Genomic DNA, 20,328 nt, shown 5'->3' on the forward strand with positions numbered 1-20,328 from the left:
TCTATAAAGAGAGAAAAAGCACAGTAAGGGCCTTATGTAATTTTAAACTAACAATATTTCATTGTACATTACATAAAAAAAACTCAAGAGTAGAACAATTAAATTATGACAAAAAAATGTCACACTAGCTAAATTTGTTACACCCTTAAACTGTTGAAACAGCATGTTTTGTATTCTTACCATGATTCTCAACATGAATTAAAAAAAAATATCCTGATGAAACAGCTTTTCTACATCAGTAGTTAATCCACAACAATAATGAACCATGAATAAATAAAACTTCTGACATCCACAAGAGGTTTTTATATCTCAATATTTCGATTACGACGTACGTACTCCACCCAAAGTGAGGTAGTTATGAACTGAAAACCGACACTCGAAAAATAGCAGAATGAGTCCTTCCTTATGAAAAAGTACAACAATACACGCCAATTAGATCTATACTCTGAATGCGATTACACCACATCAGGCATATATTACACATACTTCGTAGTAAAAACTCTCTATTGATCCAGCTGACGTGAGTTTCATTCTTACCTTAAAATAACGATTGAAGATCGAGTGACTAACATCATTTTGTTCAATGGACGGCTATCCTTTTCACCCAATGTAAACTATGATTGATCCCACAGATAAACAATTACACAGGTATCAACAAAGTTTTAATCTGCCATTGTTCCTGACAGTGAAGGAGGCGTGACTCTATTTATATATCAACAATCAATATAGTCACATTATCTTCTCTTCTCTCTCCAACTGCTCTAGTTTAAAAACAATACTGCAGAGGTTAGCATCATAATGAGGAATAAAACTCAAGAGAGAAAATGTTCCAATTGTTTTCACTCTACAAAGAAGAGTTTCAAGATAATCACAAAATAATAAAACTTCTGTGGGGTTGTCTTATGATGTACAACTACACTATGAGCCAATTTAATGTAAAACTCCTAAACACGTGGCTCATTAGAACTAACAAGTCTTCTCGAAAGACGTGGTAATTCACACATAATACATGTCTATATCAGTGCTCTGATCCATTACAAAAACCTTCAATTCAGAGGAATTATCAAGAAACAACACTCGACTTTGAATTGATCACTTCCGATGGCTAGAAACAGTCTAAAGCATGGAAGAAAACATGCCAGTCTGCAATGACTTTACATCAACGGCATTCAACAAGTTAGTTACATTAGCCTAGCAGCTATAAACTCGTGACATTTCCTCTGATCTCCATAAAATACACACTTTACTGCCAATGTCCCTCTCTCCAGATGCTAGCTGGGCTAACAGCTAGTCATACTTCCTACAAAAAACTATTTTCTGGTGTGTTTTTGTTTTAAATGAGATTTTAGAGAGTCAGCCTGCATCACTCTGTTGGATAAAACTGTGGGTTACCAAGGGGATTTTTTTTTAATTAAATGCTGATAATAATTTTTTTTTAATTCTTAAACCAGAAAATAATTTGTTTTCAAGATATAATGTACAATTATAATATATAATGTAAAATTAATAAAAACCTAAATGTGAATAATATTTTACTGGTATGTAAAAAGGATTTTTTTTATCACTGAGGTAATCATTTCTGAAAAACCCTCAATTTACCTCGACCAAGCTAAAACTATTAAATCTAGCCTAAGATTAATGGGCCAATGTCATTATACTAGGAGATCAAGTGACAAGGCCAACCCAGAGAGAGAAGGATCCAAGATTTTGACCAAATGAAAATTCACTTCACAAGAATATTTTCTTCTTAGTTTATAATAAAGCAAGAAAATACCAATATTGTCATGCATACACAATGGAGTCAAACACGTCATTAGATAATTAATGTCTTCTCTCTACGTTACCTCAGTAACATATAAATTATTCATTAGTCTGGTCAAAATATGTACTTTGTGAAACTATATGGAGATGATGTTTTTAAATAAAAAATCTTATTAAAGCCTCATATACCTCAAAAGTACAGATCAGATATAAGGATGAATTGACATGATCATCATATTTTATCTCTAGCTAATTAGCTATATGATGCAAAAATTTCTTCACAACTAAAACATGAACATAACATGAAATATTCTTTGTCATCAGCTTACAAACACTATAATAAAAGACTATACATACCCACAATAATTTTCCTGGTAGAAATTTTAGAACTTAATACAGTCATCCTCCAAATTTCCTTAGAAGTCACCCAGACATTAAATAATTCTCCTTAATTTCTCCTTAATTAATCTAATCACATTCCAGACAATACACCGTAGAGTATAAAATGTACAACATTTAGCTAACTGCATACATGGACAAAGTGAGTAGTTGCCTGGAGACATTATAATTGAAACAAGTGATCAGTAGATTTTTATCTGCCATAAAAACTGCTTTGAAGTTGGTCATTGTTGGATTACATACTATAACAATTATAACCTGTCATAATGACATGACCACATATAAACATCTAGATAACGATCACTACATTTGTATGTCTTTGAGGGAAATACCGCTTTATTGGACAAAAACAAAAAAAAAGTTAATTGAGTGACAATGGTCTGTCAATTATAGAAATCACTCAGTTGGCTAATTGGTCACTTTTACATTAATTAAATTAATGAATTCAAGGTTGATCATGAAAATTCCTTTCAGATGCAGTATCTTGAAAACTAGTTCCTACTGAAAGTCAAAGAAAGCATAAAAGGAATTATTTTCATTAAAGATCAGACTAAAAAAAATTAGAAAAATGAAGGTAATATATATCCTACATTGATATTTCAGTGTTCCATTGGGATTTCTCCAGATGTCCACCAGCCTCGGAGTCCCGAAATCCTCCTCCTCTATCCCTCCAAGTCCAATATGTAGAAACTTCATTGTAAAATTATATGTTTCCAAATTCCCATACATGTACACCAGAATTTACCAACACCTCATAAAAATCCAAATTTTGCAAAATTCATTTTTTTCCCTTAATTACTCTATCCTTCCACACATTCTAGTTTCTTCTCTAACAATTTTGTTGTTTGCACATGGCAAGAATACCTGTCCTAATCAATTCTGCATACATGCATTTGGTGATGTTTTTGTTGTGTGTATAAAATTTAACACCCAGCTTCCATGAGGACCATTACACTTGGCAGACAATGGGCCTTGTGACAGTTTAATGCTTCTGACCAACAATTACCTTTCCCTTAAAACAATGTGTCTTCTTTCATCTCAGATATAAATCTGAACATGATGTCTACATCTCTGGCTTTTTATAGAAATAAAACTAATTTTAGCTAGAAAACAACAACACAATCAATGCCCTAGACAAACAAATTTGACCGATTTGATACAGACTTAGCGAGTGAGAATTGTCAACATTGCTTACACCAATTATGCTTGAAAAATTATGCAACAGTATTTACTCCTGGGATAGTATATGAGTAGATACAAATATCTCATTCTTATACAAGGTTAAGAGCAAGAAAACAAAGTACTCAAGTTCAAACTCCACTGGTCAACTTTTTATTGACAAGCTAAAAAACAGTAAACAAAATTCAATAGAGATAGGCATCTTGCTGATTTGAATTATATCCCTGAATTATCCATTAGGCACTCAAGAATGCCAACCAAACAAAGACCAGCTAGACTGCTATTAAGTAATATAAGCTCTGGTTCTGTCTAAATTCAGTTTTGAAAAATTGAATTTTTTTTAAACCGTTTAATAATACTTAAATCTGAGCTAATCTAACAGTAAGAGAATTTTGACAATTTTGGTGATAACTTAAAAAACATTTATAATCATTATAACCTTTACTTTGTCAGCCCATTGACAGTTTTTAACTCAAGAATTATGCATGAAAATTCCAAAAAATTCTAATTAATGATTTACCATTGGAATAAAATTTACATATTTTAATTTCAAGAGTGGACCAAAAGTATGTGTTTGAAACAAAAATAGCAATCTTATGAAACAAATGAATATGAATACATGACCCAGGAGCATATTCTATTCATTTCATATTCTCATATGCACACCTGCACAGTACAAGTAGCCCCTGCTTCCTAACCATACATTATTGATGTTGCCTTGAGGTTAATGGCTCCCACTGGGATACAATTAATTAGTCCAAATGTTGGCCAACAGATTTAATGACCTTGATACCTGTCAAACGATGAACCAAGAGGAAAACTTTTCAGTAAGCAGCGGCCAATGCCACAGCGCATGGAACAATTTAGCAACTGAACCCAAAATAAACAGTTTTCTCATTCTTATGTCAACAGCATGGTCCACCAACCATCAAAGGATGCAAGTGTCAGCATTTACTGCAGAAAGCCCACTGACGGAGAAGACAACAACCACAACTGGTCAACAACCTCCATAGAATCGAGTAGAGCCATTGAACAAAATCATTGATAAACACAAGATACAACCAAAATCCATCTCTCAGTGTCAAAACTGTTTCCAAGGTGAGGCTAAAGGTTAAAGACAAGACAGAGTTCTGCAACAACCCAGTATTTCCAAAGACGACAGCACCTGTGATAGGTTTGATATTTCAAGGACATATATCACTGTGATAAATTACAAAATGCATGCTAATTTTATTGACAAAAGTTTGCAATTATATTAAATGCAAAAACTTTTGATGAAGACTAATGACATCTTTTAACCCCCACATATTTCTGATACTTTAGCATCATGCAGACATGCCTTCACTGATATGAAATTGCATAATGCCAAATAAACTGGTAAATGGCAGATGCATGTTTTTTCCTACAGTTTGTAAAACAACATAGACAAGAAAAAAGAATGATGTACTAACAAGATGTTTTGCACCATAAAACTGTCCCCCACGTCTGACTTGACCATTCATCATGGAGACAGGGCAGCCCGCAAGAGTGACCACAGCCAGCTTAGCACAGATTTCAATATAATTTTATAAAAACTTAACAACATGGCACTTTACTATTTGCATGAATATATCTTTTACAAAGGTGAAAGACATATGGCTTTATGAATTTTCTCTTCCATTTGCATTTTAATTTTTTTTTTTTATCTGAAACTAAAACATGAACATTTCTCTCTGTACATACAGCATCTGGTGTGCATGGCTTTTAATATTCATGCATCTGATCAGTGTAATTTTCTGCACCAAATGCTTAATTTGATTTCATATGCGAGATAAGGAGTTTAAGTTTTTAGTCAAGATTCTTAATGATCTGATTTGCAAAGAAATTTTTCTCAGCTTAAAGGTCAAGTGATTTCTGGTTAAGTAGCTGATGGTGTTAAGAAGTTTGTGAAACTATCGTTAAGTGGAATCAATGAAAAATAGCATCAATTTGAAAAAAGCAATACTTTTTTTTTCAACAAACATATTTTGTCCCATGAAGTATAAACGTCATAGATATCAGATGTAAATATCACACAATATAAAATTTCCTACCTGGATGCAATATTTTTCAGAACAATAAATGCCAAACTCGATACAAATATTATAAAACAACATCTGTTGCTACGGCATCTGCCCAGGTGTGAATGAATGCAAGTACACCTACGATATTATATGCAACAATGTAGAATTCATTGTGCAAGTTCTTTCATTAATGTATGAATAACTGGCTATGCAAATAAACATGATCTCCCTCACATTTTCTTGGCAATGTCTAATTCAAGGTACCATTTCATTTTCTTCCATAATTAATTAATGAAGGAAAAATATTCATTAAGAAATTCAACAAAAACATTACACATCTCCTACATAATAACATTCTTGCTTACCTTCTCCTTAGACATCATACATGTGCATGTTCTCCACAAAAATAAAATCTTTACCATCTAGAGATTTTGAAATGGGAAGTTTTTATTTTGATTAAATTGATACAGAGCAGAGAGCAAGATCAGGAGTTGTGTTTCTAAGTATTAAAGCATACAGACAGGATTAAAGCAACATTATAATCACGGTTAACCATGAGCAAAAAGTTCAGATCTGTTGCCTCCTTACATCACCACACCCATACATAAAGCAGCAGGCAAACTTATTGTGAACTTCTTTAGTTTTTCTTTTTTTTTTCTTTTTTTACATGCCACTCTGTTGTAAAAGATAATTTGTGCTTATTTTTTGTGCTATCCAACCATTACAAAAATTCTCAATGTTTCTCTTCCCTTTTTTCAAATGAGTGAAATATTAGTGACTTCTGCAAAATGTTATAAGTTAGAAAAACTCTGTTAAGTTCAATGAGTTTATAGACATACATTTACTAAACAGTTAATTTAAAAAAAAAATAAACATGTGATTGAAGTACAGTAAATGATCAAGTCATTTTATGAAACAAACTCCTACATTTCTGACTTTAAAGATGGATATCATGCAAGCTCAGGATGAAATAATTTTTACTGTTATACTTTTAAAAATTGTTTCCTATATGATTCTATACTAAAAAAAAGTCTAACATTTCCAATGTTTTACTAAGTGGTCATAAAAAATAGATGTTTGACTGCAGAGCAAGATATTGCTCTGCGATGAGATGTTGGACCGCTAACGTCACAGTGTGGGCGGGGTCAGCTGCATCTTATTTGCATTCGTTGGAGTTCGACAGTATATTACGGAATTGACCAAGTTTAAACCACAGTGCGGGTAAACAAAATTTACATCATGTTATGTCAAAATAAAAAGTAAAAGGTATAACAAAACATTTATTGACTGTCTTCTCGGACAAAATGCGTTTTGTCGACCCCTCGAACCAAACTGTTGGACTTCGGCCTAACGGCCTCAGGCAAACAGTTTGGTTCTTGGATCCGACAAAATGCATGTTGCCCTCGAACCCAGTCAATAAATGTATAATATGCCCTGAACTTGAATAAAACAAACAAAAAGCTCCCAAAAACTTAAGCTGACCAACCAAACAAGACAGAGTACCTGGGAGCCAGATCACATGCAGTTTATGTACTCTTTCTCACTTGGATCTTAATTAACTGTTAATTTTCAAATTTGAAGAAAACAAACAAAACAAAAAAAAACAAAATCAAATACAAAAAAAAAAAAACAAGAAGGACTTGTACTACCCAGCTGAAGTTTTAGCATAAGTCTATACATTTTTTTTAACAAATCCCTTTTTATAGTAGCAAGAACAATTAGATAAAGATACCATTGGAAAACATCAAACTGCATGGAATAGAATGTCAATAAATCAAGTTATGGAATGAAAATGCATCTCCCCAAACTATTTCTGTCCCAATCACCATTCCAATTGACACTGATTCCTCACTGTTGGAGATTTTTCTATTTTTACATTAGCCTGTGAGTTCTTTATGGTTATAGGGATATGTTTCTATTTTGACTTTGGGAGATAACTGTATGGTAACATTCTATCACATATCCTACAATTGCAGGATCTCTAACCTCCGTGATGTCAGACCAACAGAAACACTATTGATTGGAGCTGTCTATAATATTCATCTATTACTTTTCTAAAGTTACGTCCCTTAATTGGTTGCCATCTTTGGGAGAAAATAATTCTCACAGAAGCCTTTCTGCTTTGGAACACTTTCATTTTTAAGGTTCATAAACCCTCTGCTCACTCATATAAAATCTTTTTTTAACTTCTATGATTTTCCAAAAGAAATGTAATTGTTAAGTGAAATACAAACAATTGTATCATGGCTTGCAGGGCAAAATTGAACAAAACAGAAACTTCAACTTGACAAAACTTACAAAGGAATATTAAACATTTATGTCCTTAAGAGTTATCTCTCTTATCAGAGTATTGATGAACCTTAAACACAGAAATGTCATTTGTTTTTTGATTACCCCAGGATGGGGGCTACTCATACAATGAAAGATAATTTGTTAAAACATTGAATTTATCACAGCCAGTGTACCCAAATGTTTGGTAAAGAAAAGAAACATTCTTTTCCCATTTTGACCCCACAAAGGGATGCAACTCAGTTTATCTTCCAAAGTGTTGATTGAACAATTACGAGGGCTGTTCAAAAATTATGCAGACTTGTGGCAATAGAAAAAATATTTGATGACATACCGGTGTAGCATAATATTTTCCGGTAATCAAGCAAAAAGTCATACGTAATATAAAAGAATCTTTAATTATATGGTCCTCAAAATTCCATACCAAAATGATTTTAATGAGATATGGTTATTGACAAAATAGTAATTACATGTATACTATAATTGCTTTCACCAAAATTAATTGTATGCCAAGTCAAAATTTTTCGTTTAATATTTGATTTTGCACACGAAGGCTAAATGTCCTACACTGCAAACCCTCCAGTTGAACTTTGGTTATCTCAAACACTGGTATCTCAGATACCATGGATATGTCGAAGTGATTTGGAAGTCCCTAACCACTTATTCTTTAAGTATTTTACCCTTGACTATCTCAAATACTTAAATATCTCTCAGATTTTTCTTGGTCCCATCCAGTTCAAGATAATGACGTTTGACTGTATATTGATATAAATTTAGTCATACACATACCTTTTGTCCGCCCTATTCCCAGAAAACTGGCATGTCTTGAAACTTTTTTGTCATCATTTCCTGCAAGAAGGAAGATTTTTTTAAAGAAAAAAATTTTAATACATGATATTGTACTCTAAAAAGGAAAATAACTCTTCATAAAATTGAGAGCATCAGAAACCCTCTGCTTCAACTCATATTCTCTTGTGTTCAATTCATAGACCTAGAATTTAATTTAGATCTAACTTAACTTCCTTGTCTTAAAAAAAGATAATTCTTTTAATTCAAGCGTGTATCAATTGTTATAAAAAATTAAAAATCTTTGAATGACCAAGTTAGAGTAAAACTTGTCATAAAACAAACTTAGTCCACAAAATTAAAACATGCTTAGCCCAGCCCTATTCATAAAACAGTCATAAATTATTAAACTGGGTAAAGAAGAAATAAATCAATCTTAGGACCCCCTCTGACCTTCAAAATTATTTTCACTATCACTCTGACCTAAAATAAGAATTCTAGTGTTAACCTGTCCACCCAACATTTATCTGTGGCCATGCATCATAAATATTTTTCAATACATGCGTAAACAGAAATCAGTAAGAAAAAAAGATCTTGCAGTTCAAATTGACTGGTACAAGCATGCACATGTGTATCAATTTGAATATTTTATTTTTGTAATCATTTACAAAATGTTTTAATTAGCTCCCTCTGGGTTTTTTTTTTTTTTTTTTTTTTTGGTCTCAAAATTTGCATAATTTTTCTATACCAAATTTAGATCACAAGAGTACATTTCCAGATCAAATAAGATTTTAATTCTTTTTTATGCATTGATTAGAGTCTATTTTTGTCACTGATATTTTTAATGAAAATTAATTTTAAACCCTACTCTGCTTCAGTATCAAAATTCTTTAAAGCATATGTTCCTAATCTGAATATTCCAGTGAACATTTATTTTCCCTAAAAATGTCACCTGTTTCATTACAAATCCAATACATCCAATACAATTTTTTTTTTTTATTATTGAATCATGGTTAAATTAACTCAAAATTGGAAAATTTTGAGAAATAATGACATGAAAAAAAATTTTGACTTAAAATTGATCTAATTTTTGTCTTACCTCTACGTTTGACCACTGGTTTATTGGACACGTTTTGACCCATTGAAAACGTCACCGATCTTTTGACCCCTTTGAAAATTTGCAGCCGGTTTTGTTTGACCAGAGGTGAATTATACTCCATGATGTTACGATGCTCGGTCCTGTGACACTAACTTTTTAAATTCCCTATGAAAATAAAAATCCAGCACCTGTTTACATAACCTCACGATCGAAAGGTCAGGAGCCAAGATACAACATCCCTCCTAAAGTAACAACTTAAAACAACATTCTCCAAAGCAGGTCTTGTCTTAAAGATTCAAACTCTAAATATGTTCTTAAGGTGTGTTAACAGAATTCATATGCTGAGGTAATACATCATTTAATGGAATAAGCTTCTTGGGCAATCCATCAACAATTTAAATCCCTCTTTATTTTGACCCAGCTGATGATCAGAGCTATATGTACCAATAGACACATAATGACTGCAAAAAAGAAAAAGCCCTCAAGAACAGCTTGTGCAGATCTATATTCCTAATGCCTTTGATTAAAGCGATGATTGATCCTTTCACTTATTATTCACCAGACTGCCAAAAACCAGTCAAAACACCTTAAGTGATGTGTTACATAGGAAAATCATACCAAGCCTTTACAGACAGACATACAGGTAAACTACAGAGGCTGTGCTGATAGCAATATATTTCAAATCACACTCAACTGTCCCCCCTTGTAACAGCTGTTATAGATCTCTATTGTTTTTCCCCTACCTACTTTGAACTCGATACTTGATGAAGGATCTGTTTGATCTTACCTGAACCTGTATGGTTAATCATTTTCATTCTAAGCTCATTTCTGTATTCTTAATCAACATTAACAAAACAGATGTTCCAAGATATACAAAACTCTCCCAAATCTTAATTCAAAAAAAGAAAAGAATTTACCAAACTGAAAAAGGTTCTCAGTGAAAAAATCAAAGGATAAATGAGTACATGTATATAAAACACAAAACTCTTCCAAATCTTAAAATTTTAAAAAGATATATATTTAAATTTTTCAAAGATTCTCAGAGTTCAAAAATCAAAGGATAAATCAGTAAATCTGTTACTAGTACAGGCTACCTGTTAATGATATCTCCACTGATCAAATTTTTAACTTATCAAACAGATCATAAAAATCCAGAAACAGTCAAACACAGGAATCCCACAGCTTCTCCGTAATAAACCCTGTATCTAAATCCCTTTGTAATCAGTCGGAATCCTTTCTTCAGGATATTAATCTCCGATCTTTTCAGCCAATGATCCTGTATGTTCCCTTAAATCTGTTTTTTCAAGAAAAGTATTTTAAGTTAATTAAAAATTGTTCACCCACTAGGAATTTTTTTTTTGCTAACGTAACCACTGTTCCACCTGTTATACAATGAAATCACTTTGGCGAGAAGCATTAAGTCTTTGGTACTTAAAACCTTGTTTCTGTGGCAGGATGGGGGAAGATCGGGGTGATTCACTAAGTAGCACTGTCGATTTAATCAGATCACAACAATAATAAACAGCCCATTGGAAGTTATCACTGTGAACCAAAGGTGAATAAATATTGCTCATATACTTTAAGGCCACCTTAACCAGGTGAAAATGAGGGAGACACAATGGGGAACTAGAGGTCAAAGGTTAATAGAATTCCACTCACTCTATCAAACAGCTGATTTAAAGTAATTATGACCTGAAAAGAATTATGTGTTTTCTGCTTTTTGAGATGATTTAGTGTAAGAGAGGCTTGAACTGCTAGTGTTTGAGATTTATTTTAGTATGTAAATTCTTTTCTTTTTTTCTTTGTCTCCTTTGTTGAGAAAGTATTCTAAAAATTGAATTAAAAAGGGAGTTTGTCATACTTCCAAAAGTAACTGTGCTACCTGTAATAGATCATTAAAACACATTCAACTGATAAAATACCAATTAGAAAGTTTTTTCAGAATGATATGCTTCTAATAATGAACTGAGCCAATCTTACATTCCCCCCAGAAGTCATGGTCTAGAGTTTTACATTTTAGTATTCTGACATCACTCAGGCAATAATTTCTGAGACATTATCCTCTTTTACAAGTATTTTCCTTGTAATGACATTTCAGATTATTATATTAACACTAAATAAGATGTTTCCAGGTGTGAATTGTTTAAAGTGGGCATTTTAAAGTTCAACAAAATGAATTGACAGAAACTGTTTGAATAGTTAAGAATTGATGCTCTAGCTGATGTGTATTTTCCTTTGCCGTGTCAAACCTAAGATGTAAGCATTTGTTGTGACTGTTCCTTTGCCCAGTGCCCAGCACTAGAAGTGAAAGTCATGGGTGTTCCAGATGAGACCTTAAAAACCGAAGCCCCGTGTCACGGTAGGCATTGGTAAGATAAAGAACCCTCACTGCTCAATGGCCCGAGTGCCGAGTATAGGTCTAAATTTTAAGCCCTTCACTGGTATTACAGTGATGTCTATAAGAATGAAAAATTCTTGAATGGGATGTGAAACAACATACAATCAATCTATCAATTTTGTTTCACTTCAATAATGATTACATAGACAGAGATTTTGGTTTCGTTTAAAATATAATATCTATATGTCCCTTAAATTTTTAAATGTTGCAATTATTTCTAATGATGATTACATTTAATTGAAAATTAGCAAGAAACAATCTTATGTGCACTGTATGACATACATTTCTTTGTACAATTACGGCTTTGTATTTACTGAGTATACTTTCTACTGTAAATTTTTTTTTAAGAAAACAAATCATTGATACTGCAACCTGTCATTGATGCCATTGATGTTTTTACAAAACCCTTCTCTTAAATTTAAATTTCAGAACAAATATTTACAGTTAGCTCAAGTATCAGTCCAGGAGAAATATAAGCCTTCAAAGGAAGACTGATGTGATTTTATATTTTCATACTCACAAAATATATTTCATTTAAGAGCCCCTCTATACACCGCACATGAAAGAATTCTGATTCTGTGCTATTTTAATGCAATTAGAGTAATCTGCCCTTGGATCTTAAATGAAATAAATTGAAATCTACTGTGTAACACTCAATTTCTATTCAATTCAAGCATTCTTAGCATTTTAATAAATCAAGATAAATTGATTGAACGCTTTATTTGGATATATTCTCTCTACTTAACTAAATGACTATGATTTCTGTTCAGTAGTACCTCATTGTCTTTCAACATTTTTCCTGGGGCTAAATGCCACATACCCTATGTTGAAAATGAAAAAGATAAGTTCAATAGTTAGACCTTTATACTCCAATGTTTATTAGCACTGTATGATACTTCACCTTTATAATATTTGCTTTATATTTATTGTATACTTTCTAAATACTAAAACATAGCATCAATACTGCAACCTGTCATTGATGTTTTTACAAAACACTTCTCTCAAATTTAAAATTCATAACAAATATTTACAGTTAGCTCAAGTATCAGTCCAAGAGAAATATAAGCCTTCAAACGAAAGACCGTTATGATTCTATGTTTTCGTACTTACAAAATATAGGAAGTCTATACTACTTTTATATCTACTCCTGTTTCTATCATGAAAATTTGACTTTAATGAAACTAGGAGTTTATGATGAAATTGATTCAAATTTACTTATTAAACCTGACTTGACCATGATGAAAAGGGTAAAGGTTGTTACAATCTCAACTCAAGGTCATACCTCAAGTTCAAGGTCAATCAGTTTTTTTTTCATTGTGTCAAGTATATATATATAGGCTGGAATGGACTCAAGATATGTTTTAGTAATTGTTGCATTTAACTTTGTGATACATCACAATACTGACTCAAGGTCATATCTCAAATGTCAAGACCACTTGATAGTTAAATTTTGTTTATAACTTACACTGAATGGATTCAACTTTAGCATGTTGTATCCTTCACCAAATATCCAAACCATTGACCTAGACAACAGATATTACAAAGGTCAAAGTCACAGAGAAATCCTCATGTTCATATTTGTAATTAGTCATGTAATTAACTCTCTATTTGTGACAGTTAAAAGTATGAATATGAATCATGTTTATCTCTTAAATATCACAGATCCATGAAAAGTTGCAGACACAAAATTTTTGAATATCACATCTAACATCTGTCAAATGCTAGGTAGTTTATAAAAATTCCATAAACGATCTTAAATTAACAAAAAAATTAAGTTTCCCTGAAAAAGTTTAAATGTCTGGAGATGAAAGGAGCTCTTACCTTCACAATCTACTAATATGAACATACCTCTTTTTTTTTTATTGCAGACTTATTTTATTATTTTAATTATCAGTGACATAATGAAAAATTTTATTTTATTATTTTAATTATCAGTGACATAATGAGAAATTTCATAAGGTTGAGGGGAAAAATGCATACTCAAGTTATTAATACCAACCCACCTAACAGAAAATTGAGATATCATGGAAATGGAACCATATTCACAATTAATTGCTAAATTCTTGGTCCTTCATAACTTGTTTATAACAGGATCCAAGGTCAAAGTAAACTGATGAACCACAATAGGGTTCTTTTGGGCCACTTAACCCTTAGGCATATTTGAACATTTTTACTTATGTTCCCTTACACAGGGTGGTACATAGATATTGGGACTCGTACTATCCCATGTTTGATAATTATGGCTCATTACAAACTATCTTGAATAGCCAGAATTAATGAAGACCCTCTCAATATTACCAATATATTGGAATTCTAAAATTGTTGGTGTTTAAATGGAAAAAAAGAGGTTCTTAGGTCATGCATGAGGTTGAAATGTTCAAAAGTTAAAGGAAAAACAAACGACGAACAACCTCACAAAGACTAATAATCTAGTAAAAAATGGATGGCAATGAGTCATTTGGATGACCTATGTTGACTTTTACTTACATTTATTATTATCTTAAATCTATTTTTTATTACAACTTTACTGTATATTAAATCATAACAGTACTGCGTAAAAGAACAAATACTGTATAACCTTATTAATCAAATTCTAACACCCATGTTTTGCAGTAATTACAATAATGCTTTCCTTTTCGTACAACTTCATGTGCAAAATACTGTACCATGTATGAAAAATTTAGGTCAACTTCCAAATCAAAAAAATCCAGTACCATGCAGGCCAAAAAAAAGGGGGATAGTGAATGCAATATAGAAAAAAAAAAATAAAGCTATATATACGAACTTGTTTCATTAGCTTGAGTTGTAAAACATTGATGACAGAATTATATTACCATACATAAATGTGTCAGAGATGGGGGAATGATTTGAACAGTGGCCAAATTCACTCTTCAACCCCTGCCAATCTGTGATATCTATATGACTGCTACTCTCCAAGTTTGTTTGAACAGTTTATCTACATGTTCTGATTATGGATGCAGTTCCCTTTCCTTCTATCAATTTATGATATTGTCATGTATAGAGCTGATAAACTAATATTGATGGGTCAACAGCCAAACAAAAAAAAAATGAAAACACTAAAGAGTCAAGGTTGGGAAAAATAGTATTTGTTATTTCTCAGAATCCTCTCACTTACACAACAAGAGGCCCAGGGGCCACATCGCTCACCTGAGCACTATGGCTAGGAAAAGCAGAAATCAGTTGAGTCTTGAAAGGTTGAAAAGTTTAAATATAAAAGTAATTCGGGGGTGGGGTGGGGGTGGGGGGGGTGGGGGGGGGGGTGGGGGGGGGGGGTGGGGTAGGGGGTGTTATGAATTGAACAAATTTGAATCTACACTATCTGAGGATGCTTCCATTTAAATATGACCAGTTATGGCTTTGCTGTTCTTGAGAAGAAGATTTTTAAAGATTTTTCCTATATATTCCTATGTAAAACTTTGATCGCCTGTTGTGGCCCCACCCGACCCCTGGGGGTCATGATTTGAACAAACTTGAATCTACACTATCTGAGGATGCTTCCATGTAAATATGACCAATCATGGCTTTGCTGTTCTTGAGAAGAAGATTTTTAAAGATTTTTCCTATATATTCCTATGTAAAACTTTGATCGCCCATTGTGGCCCCACCCGACCCCTGGGGGTCATGATTTGAACAAACTTGAATCTACACTATCTGAGGATGCTTCCATGTAAATATGACCAATCATGGCTTTGCTGTTCTTGAGAAGAAGATTTTTAAAGATTTTTCCTATATATTCCTATGTAAAACTTTGATCGCCCATTGTGGCCCCACCCGACCCCTGGGGGTCATGATTTGAACAAACTTAAATCTACACTATCTGAGGATGCTACCATATAAATATGACCAATCATGGCTTTGCTGTTCTTGAGAAGAAGATTTTTAAAGATTTTTCCTATATATTCCTATGTAAAACTTTGATCGCCTGTTGTGGCCCCACCCGACCCCCGGGGGTCATGATTTGTACAAACTTTAATCTACACTATCTGAGGATGCTACCATATAAATATGACCAATCATGGCTTTGCTGTTCTTGAGAAGAAGATTTTTAAAGATTTTTCCTATATATTCCTATGTAAAACTTTGATCGCCCATTGTGGCCCCACCTGACCCCTAGGGGTCATGATTTGAACAAACTTGAATCTACACTACCTGAGGATGCTTCCACATAAGTTTCATATTTTCAAGCACAGTGGTTCTTGAGAAGAAGATTTTTTAATGATGCCATTAATTTTTCACGAATTCTTAATTATCTCCCCTTGGAAGAAGGCGTGGCCCTTCATTTGAACAAACTTGAATCCCCTTCACCCAAGGATACTTTGTGGCAAGTTTGGTTGAAATTGGCCCAGTAGTTCTGGAGAAGAAGTCGAAAATGTGAAAAGTTTACAGACGGACAGACGGACAGACAGACGGACAGACAGACAGACGGACAGACAGACAGACTACAGACAAAATGTGATCAGAAAAGCTCACTTGAGCCTTCGGCTCAGGTGAGCTAAAAAGGTAATTTTTTCACACTTGGGGGTAGCATACCTTATCTGCAACTCCTCTTGCATCACTGAATGCATTTTAATGAAACTTTCATCCAAATTTTTATTACATAGTGGCATTGTACATCTCCTATTTTAATTGTTTTGATTGGACCTATATTTTGGGTATCCCATAGGAAAACATGGACACAGTCATTCTTTTTATAATATTGGGGGTATCCATCTCTTATCCGTAATTTCTCCTATACCACTAAAAAAAATTAATGAAACTTTCACAGAATCTTTATTACATAGTGTCATTGTACACCTATTTTACATTTCGATTTGACAGATATTTCGGGTTTCCCATAGCAAATCATCGACTTTGCCATTCTTGACACACTTGGGGGTAGCCATGCCTTTAACACCAATGAATGCAATTTAATGAAATTTTCAGAAAATTTTCATTGCACAGTAGGCAGTGGCATTGTGCATCCCTTACTTTAAATTCCAATCAGACACATATATTTGAGGTTCCCTAATACTAGCAAAACCTAGACACTGTCATTCTCCATTCTTTCTATAATATTGGGGGTTTCCATGCATCTCTTATCTGTAACCTCTATACCACTGAATAAAATTTAATGAAACTTTCAGGAAATGTTTATTACTTAGTGGCATTGTACATCTCCTATTCCCCTCCTCATTTCAATCAGACAAATATTTGGGGTTTCCCATAGCAAAACATGGACACTGCCATTCTTTCTAATATTGGGGGTATCCATGCATCTCTTATTGTAACTTCTCCTTTACCACTTAATAAAATTTAATGAGACTTTCACAGAATTCAATGTGTATCTCCTATTTTACATTTCTATCAGACACATACTGGGGTATTTGAGGTTTCCAAAAGCAGAACATTGACTTTACCATTATTTAACATTGAGGGTACACAACTCTTATCCTCAACTCCTCCTATACCACTGAGTAAAATTTAATGAGACTCACAGAATCTTTATTACACATGGTGTTTTTGTGTACCTTCTATTTAACATTTCGATTAGACAGATATTTGGGATTTCCCATAGTAAAACACGGTCTTTGCCATTATACTCAATAAAGGGGATACCCATTTTGTTTACATCCCTAAATAAAACTCAATGGGACTTTCACAGAATCGCATTTTCATACTGCTAAAAAATTCACTTTGCCATTATACTCATATTGGGGTGGGGTGAGGTGGGTGTTCAAATTCTTTGCCAAAATTAGTATGGTTAAGCACATAATTGCAATGAACTTCTAGGTAAATAATCATAAAGTCTTTGAGTCATTCAAGTATAATTCTTCAATTAATATCACCTTACAGTCTTGGAAATCTACACCTTTCCCTGGACATCTTTAAGTGGGGTCACTGGTATCAGCCCACTTCCAGTACAAAGTCAACCATAAGAATCACTAGTCAAAATGTTAGAAATAATGTTTCTGGGTAGTACTTAGGTTTTGCCAGAGTTACCTCTCTTAGATGCTATCACATATTTAGTCATCGATATCAATACTAATCCATTAAAACCCAAGAAAAAATATTTTCACCTTGATATAAGTATACCCACCATGATTTATTTATCTCCCATTGAACATTTAAACTATGTCCATTATTGCTAAAAAATGAGAATGGGTTGCTTTCACCACCTGTTAATTCTCAATTCATACCAAGAAAAATAGCATCATTCCAGAAAATTAATCACAGTATCAAAATAATTCCTAAAAATGCAAAAACATGCTCCATTTATCATGGTCACACATGCCATCAAATTAATTTACCATGTTTTACCAAGTACAAACGCAACCAATATATTAAGTTACATCATCTGCAATATAGAAGAAAACGAGACTTGCCTCGTTCAATGGGTGTGATTACAAGATCAACTGGAATGAAGTCCCTCCACCTTACAGTCTTGGGAAATCCACACCTTCTATCCCTGGACATCTCTAAGTGGGGTAGTGGTCCATCTCCAATACAGAGAGAGTCAACCATACAAATCACTAGTACTTGTCATCATACAAAATCTCTACTCTGATGGGATAATTTATAGATCCCATGTCCTTGCAGGTTTCTTTTAATGTCTCCAAGGTTAGTTGACTGTAGATATAAAAATAATTATAGCATTTTATCTGCATACATGAATTATAAAATTCTCTTGCAGCAGAATTTATCTGAGTGTATGGAGACTTCCAGACTAATTGTGTGTGGGGTTGATGGGACACATGCCAGATTTGTCCCCAATACTAATTGGATGCTGTTAGGCTGGGAGTCTGTTATCATCAAGAAATCCAAATGCATAAATACATGGGTATTATCTAGTACTTAACAATACTGATAACCTTTCTTTTGAATGCATTATGATTTGTAAATTACTTTTGAGTGCATTATGTGTAAATTAATGCTAATGGTAAAAGCATAGTACAAACAATCATATGCTTTTATAGTACTTAGTAAATGGTTAAAATGTTTCAAAACTTTTTATTAAAAGAATTGTAAAGTATTAAAATTACACTTTCTCTGTACAAATCTTCTGAACAGTCATAATGAATACCACCCCTGACATTAGCAATGTTTGATGAGCCTAAAAATAAAGATATTATGGAAACAAACAATCTAATCAGATCCTTGATGCTCCCCTAGTTAGTTATGTCACTGTACAGTGACACACCCGTAACTGTATATAACAAAATACAGAAGCTGTAAAGGATCTAATTTTGGCAATCATTGTTTACCTCTGGGGCCATTTGCCTTGACTTGACCCAAGGATCATAAAAAGAACTGGACATAAAAAGTTAAAGTTTAAATAATGTGTAACTAATGAAACTGAAATTCAAAATTGTTTACCCTTGAGAGCTTGAAAAAAAATTGTAACATTCATTTCTATTGCTCCTACAATCATTTGCAACTGCACATAATATGCATCTATACCATAAAAATGGTACTCCAGTGGTAAGTGGAAGGGGGGGGGGGGGCAATCAGCACCTAAAGGAAAATTTATTATAGCAAAATACTATACTCAGAAAAAAGTGCCCCCTCACCCCCAGCCTAGCTGCAGCCCTGTAGCTCACAGGTTGGAAAAAGTGCACTGCTTCTCAATTTATTTCACTGTATATATCATGTGTATTTCAAAATATTACCAACCATTTGTTTCTAACACAATCTTTTACTACTTCTACCACAAAACTGCATGTACAAGTCGTGCACAAGTGCATTTGACTGAATTTTAGCAATCTAATATGGCAGTATAAATAGGTGAAATTTTCCATGGTCTCAATTTCTGGCCCAGGACGGCTACAAACAATGGTTTTGGGAAATGTTTCGTTGTGGGAGTACTAAAAGAATACGCTAGGAACACACGGTTTAATAGTAAAATTTGATATGGCAGTATAATTAATCTGAGAAATAAATCGAGAAAACAACACTTTTTTTGTGCGCAATAAATATACGCTTTTTTGGGTGGCACTGAGCTCTCTGGTCGTCCATCCCATCCATCAGTGTAACCTTATTTGCATCTAGACTGATATTTCTATGTCTGGAGAAATACAGGTTTCATAAGAATATCAATTATACTGTAATAGGTGGCTGAAATATTCACATAGATCTATAGCTACGTACTAGACATGTCTACAGCTCCCGTTCATTTTTTTCCCGCGCAAAGTCTCTGTAAAGTTAACTCGTACAAAGAATACATTGTATAGTAATGCATTTGTACCTATATTTTTATTGCAAAACTATATCATTTTGCTTTGTATATTGTAGATTGAAAACCCAGATAATTATTTATCCCTGTTATCATATTCGATGTGGAAAAAATCACACATGTATATATTTTTCCAAATAACATC

At 33.2% G+C, this 20,328-nt stretch overlaps 1 protein-coding gene across 4 annotated transcripts in view; it reads right to left on the minus strand.

The window, feature by feature from the left end:
- The window catches only part of LOC133186673 (rho family-interacting cell polarization regulator 1-like), a 28,608-nt gene extending 17,942 nt beyond the window's left edge, over positions 1–10,666 (minus strand). For 2 of the 4 annotated variants that reach the window (XM_061321919.1, XM_061321918.1), the window contains exons 1-3: positions 10,650–10,666; positions 9,556–9,720; positions 8,460–8,519 (exon numbers count right to left, since the gene is read on the minus strand). In XM_061321919.1, coding sequence (XP_061177903.1) covers positions 8,460–8,519; positions 9,556–9,676 — 181 coding nt within the window. In that variant the 5' untranslated portion in view covers positions 9,677–9,720; positions 10,650–10,666. Of the gene's footprint in view, positions 1–537; positions 758–2,750; positions 2,872–8,459; positions 8,520–9,555; positions 9,721–10,649 lie in introns of those variants that run through there. The other 2 variants (XM_061321920.1, XM_061321921.1) reach the window with 2 other exon arrangements.
- Between the last annotated feature and the right edge of the window lie 9,662 nt (positions 10,667–20,328).

The sequence above is a fragment of the Saccostrea echinata genome, unplaced genomic scaffold (assembly GCF_033153115.1).
Source record: "Saccostrea echinata isolate AGI-Se365-2 ecotype Australia unplaced genomic scaffold, CSIRO_AGI_Sech_v1 ptg000014l, whole genome shotgun sequence".
Taxonomy (NCBI): domain Eukaryota; kingdom Metazoa; phylum Mollusca; class Bivalvia; order Ostreida; family Ostreidae; genus Saccostrea; species Saccostrea echinata.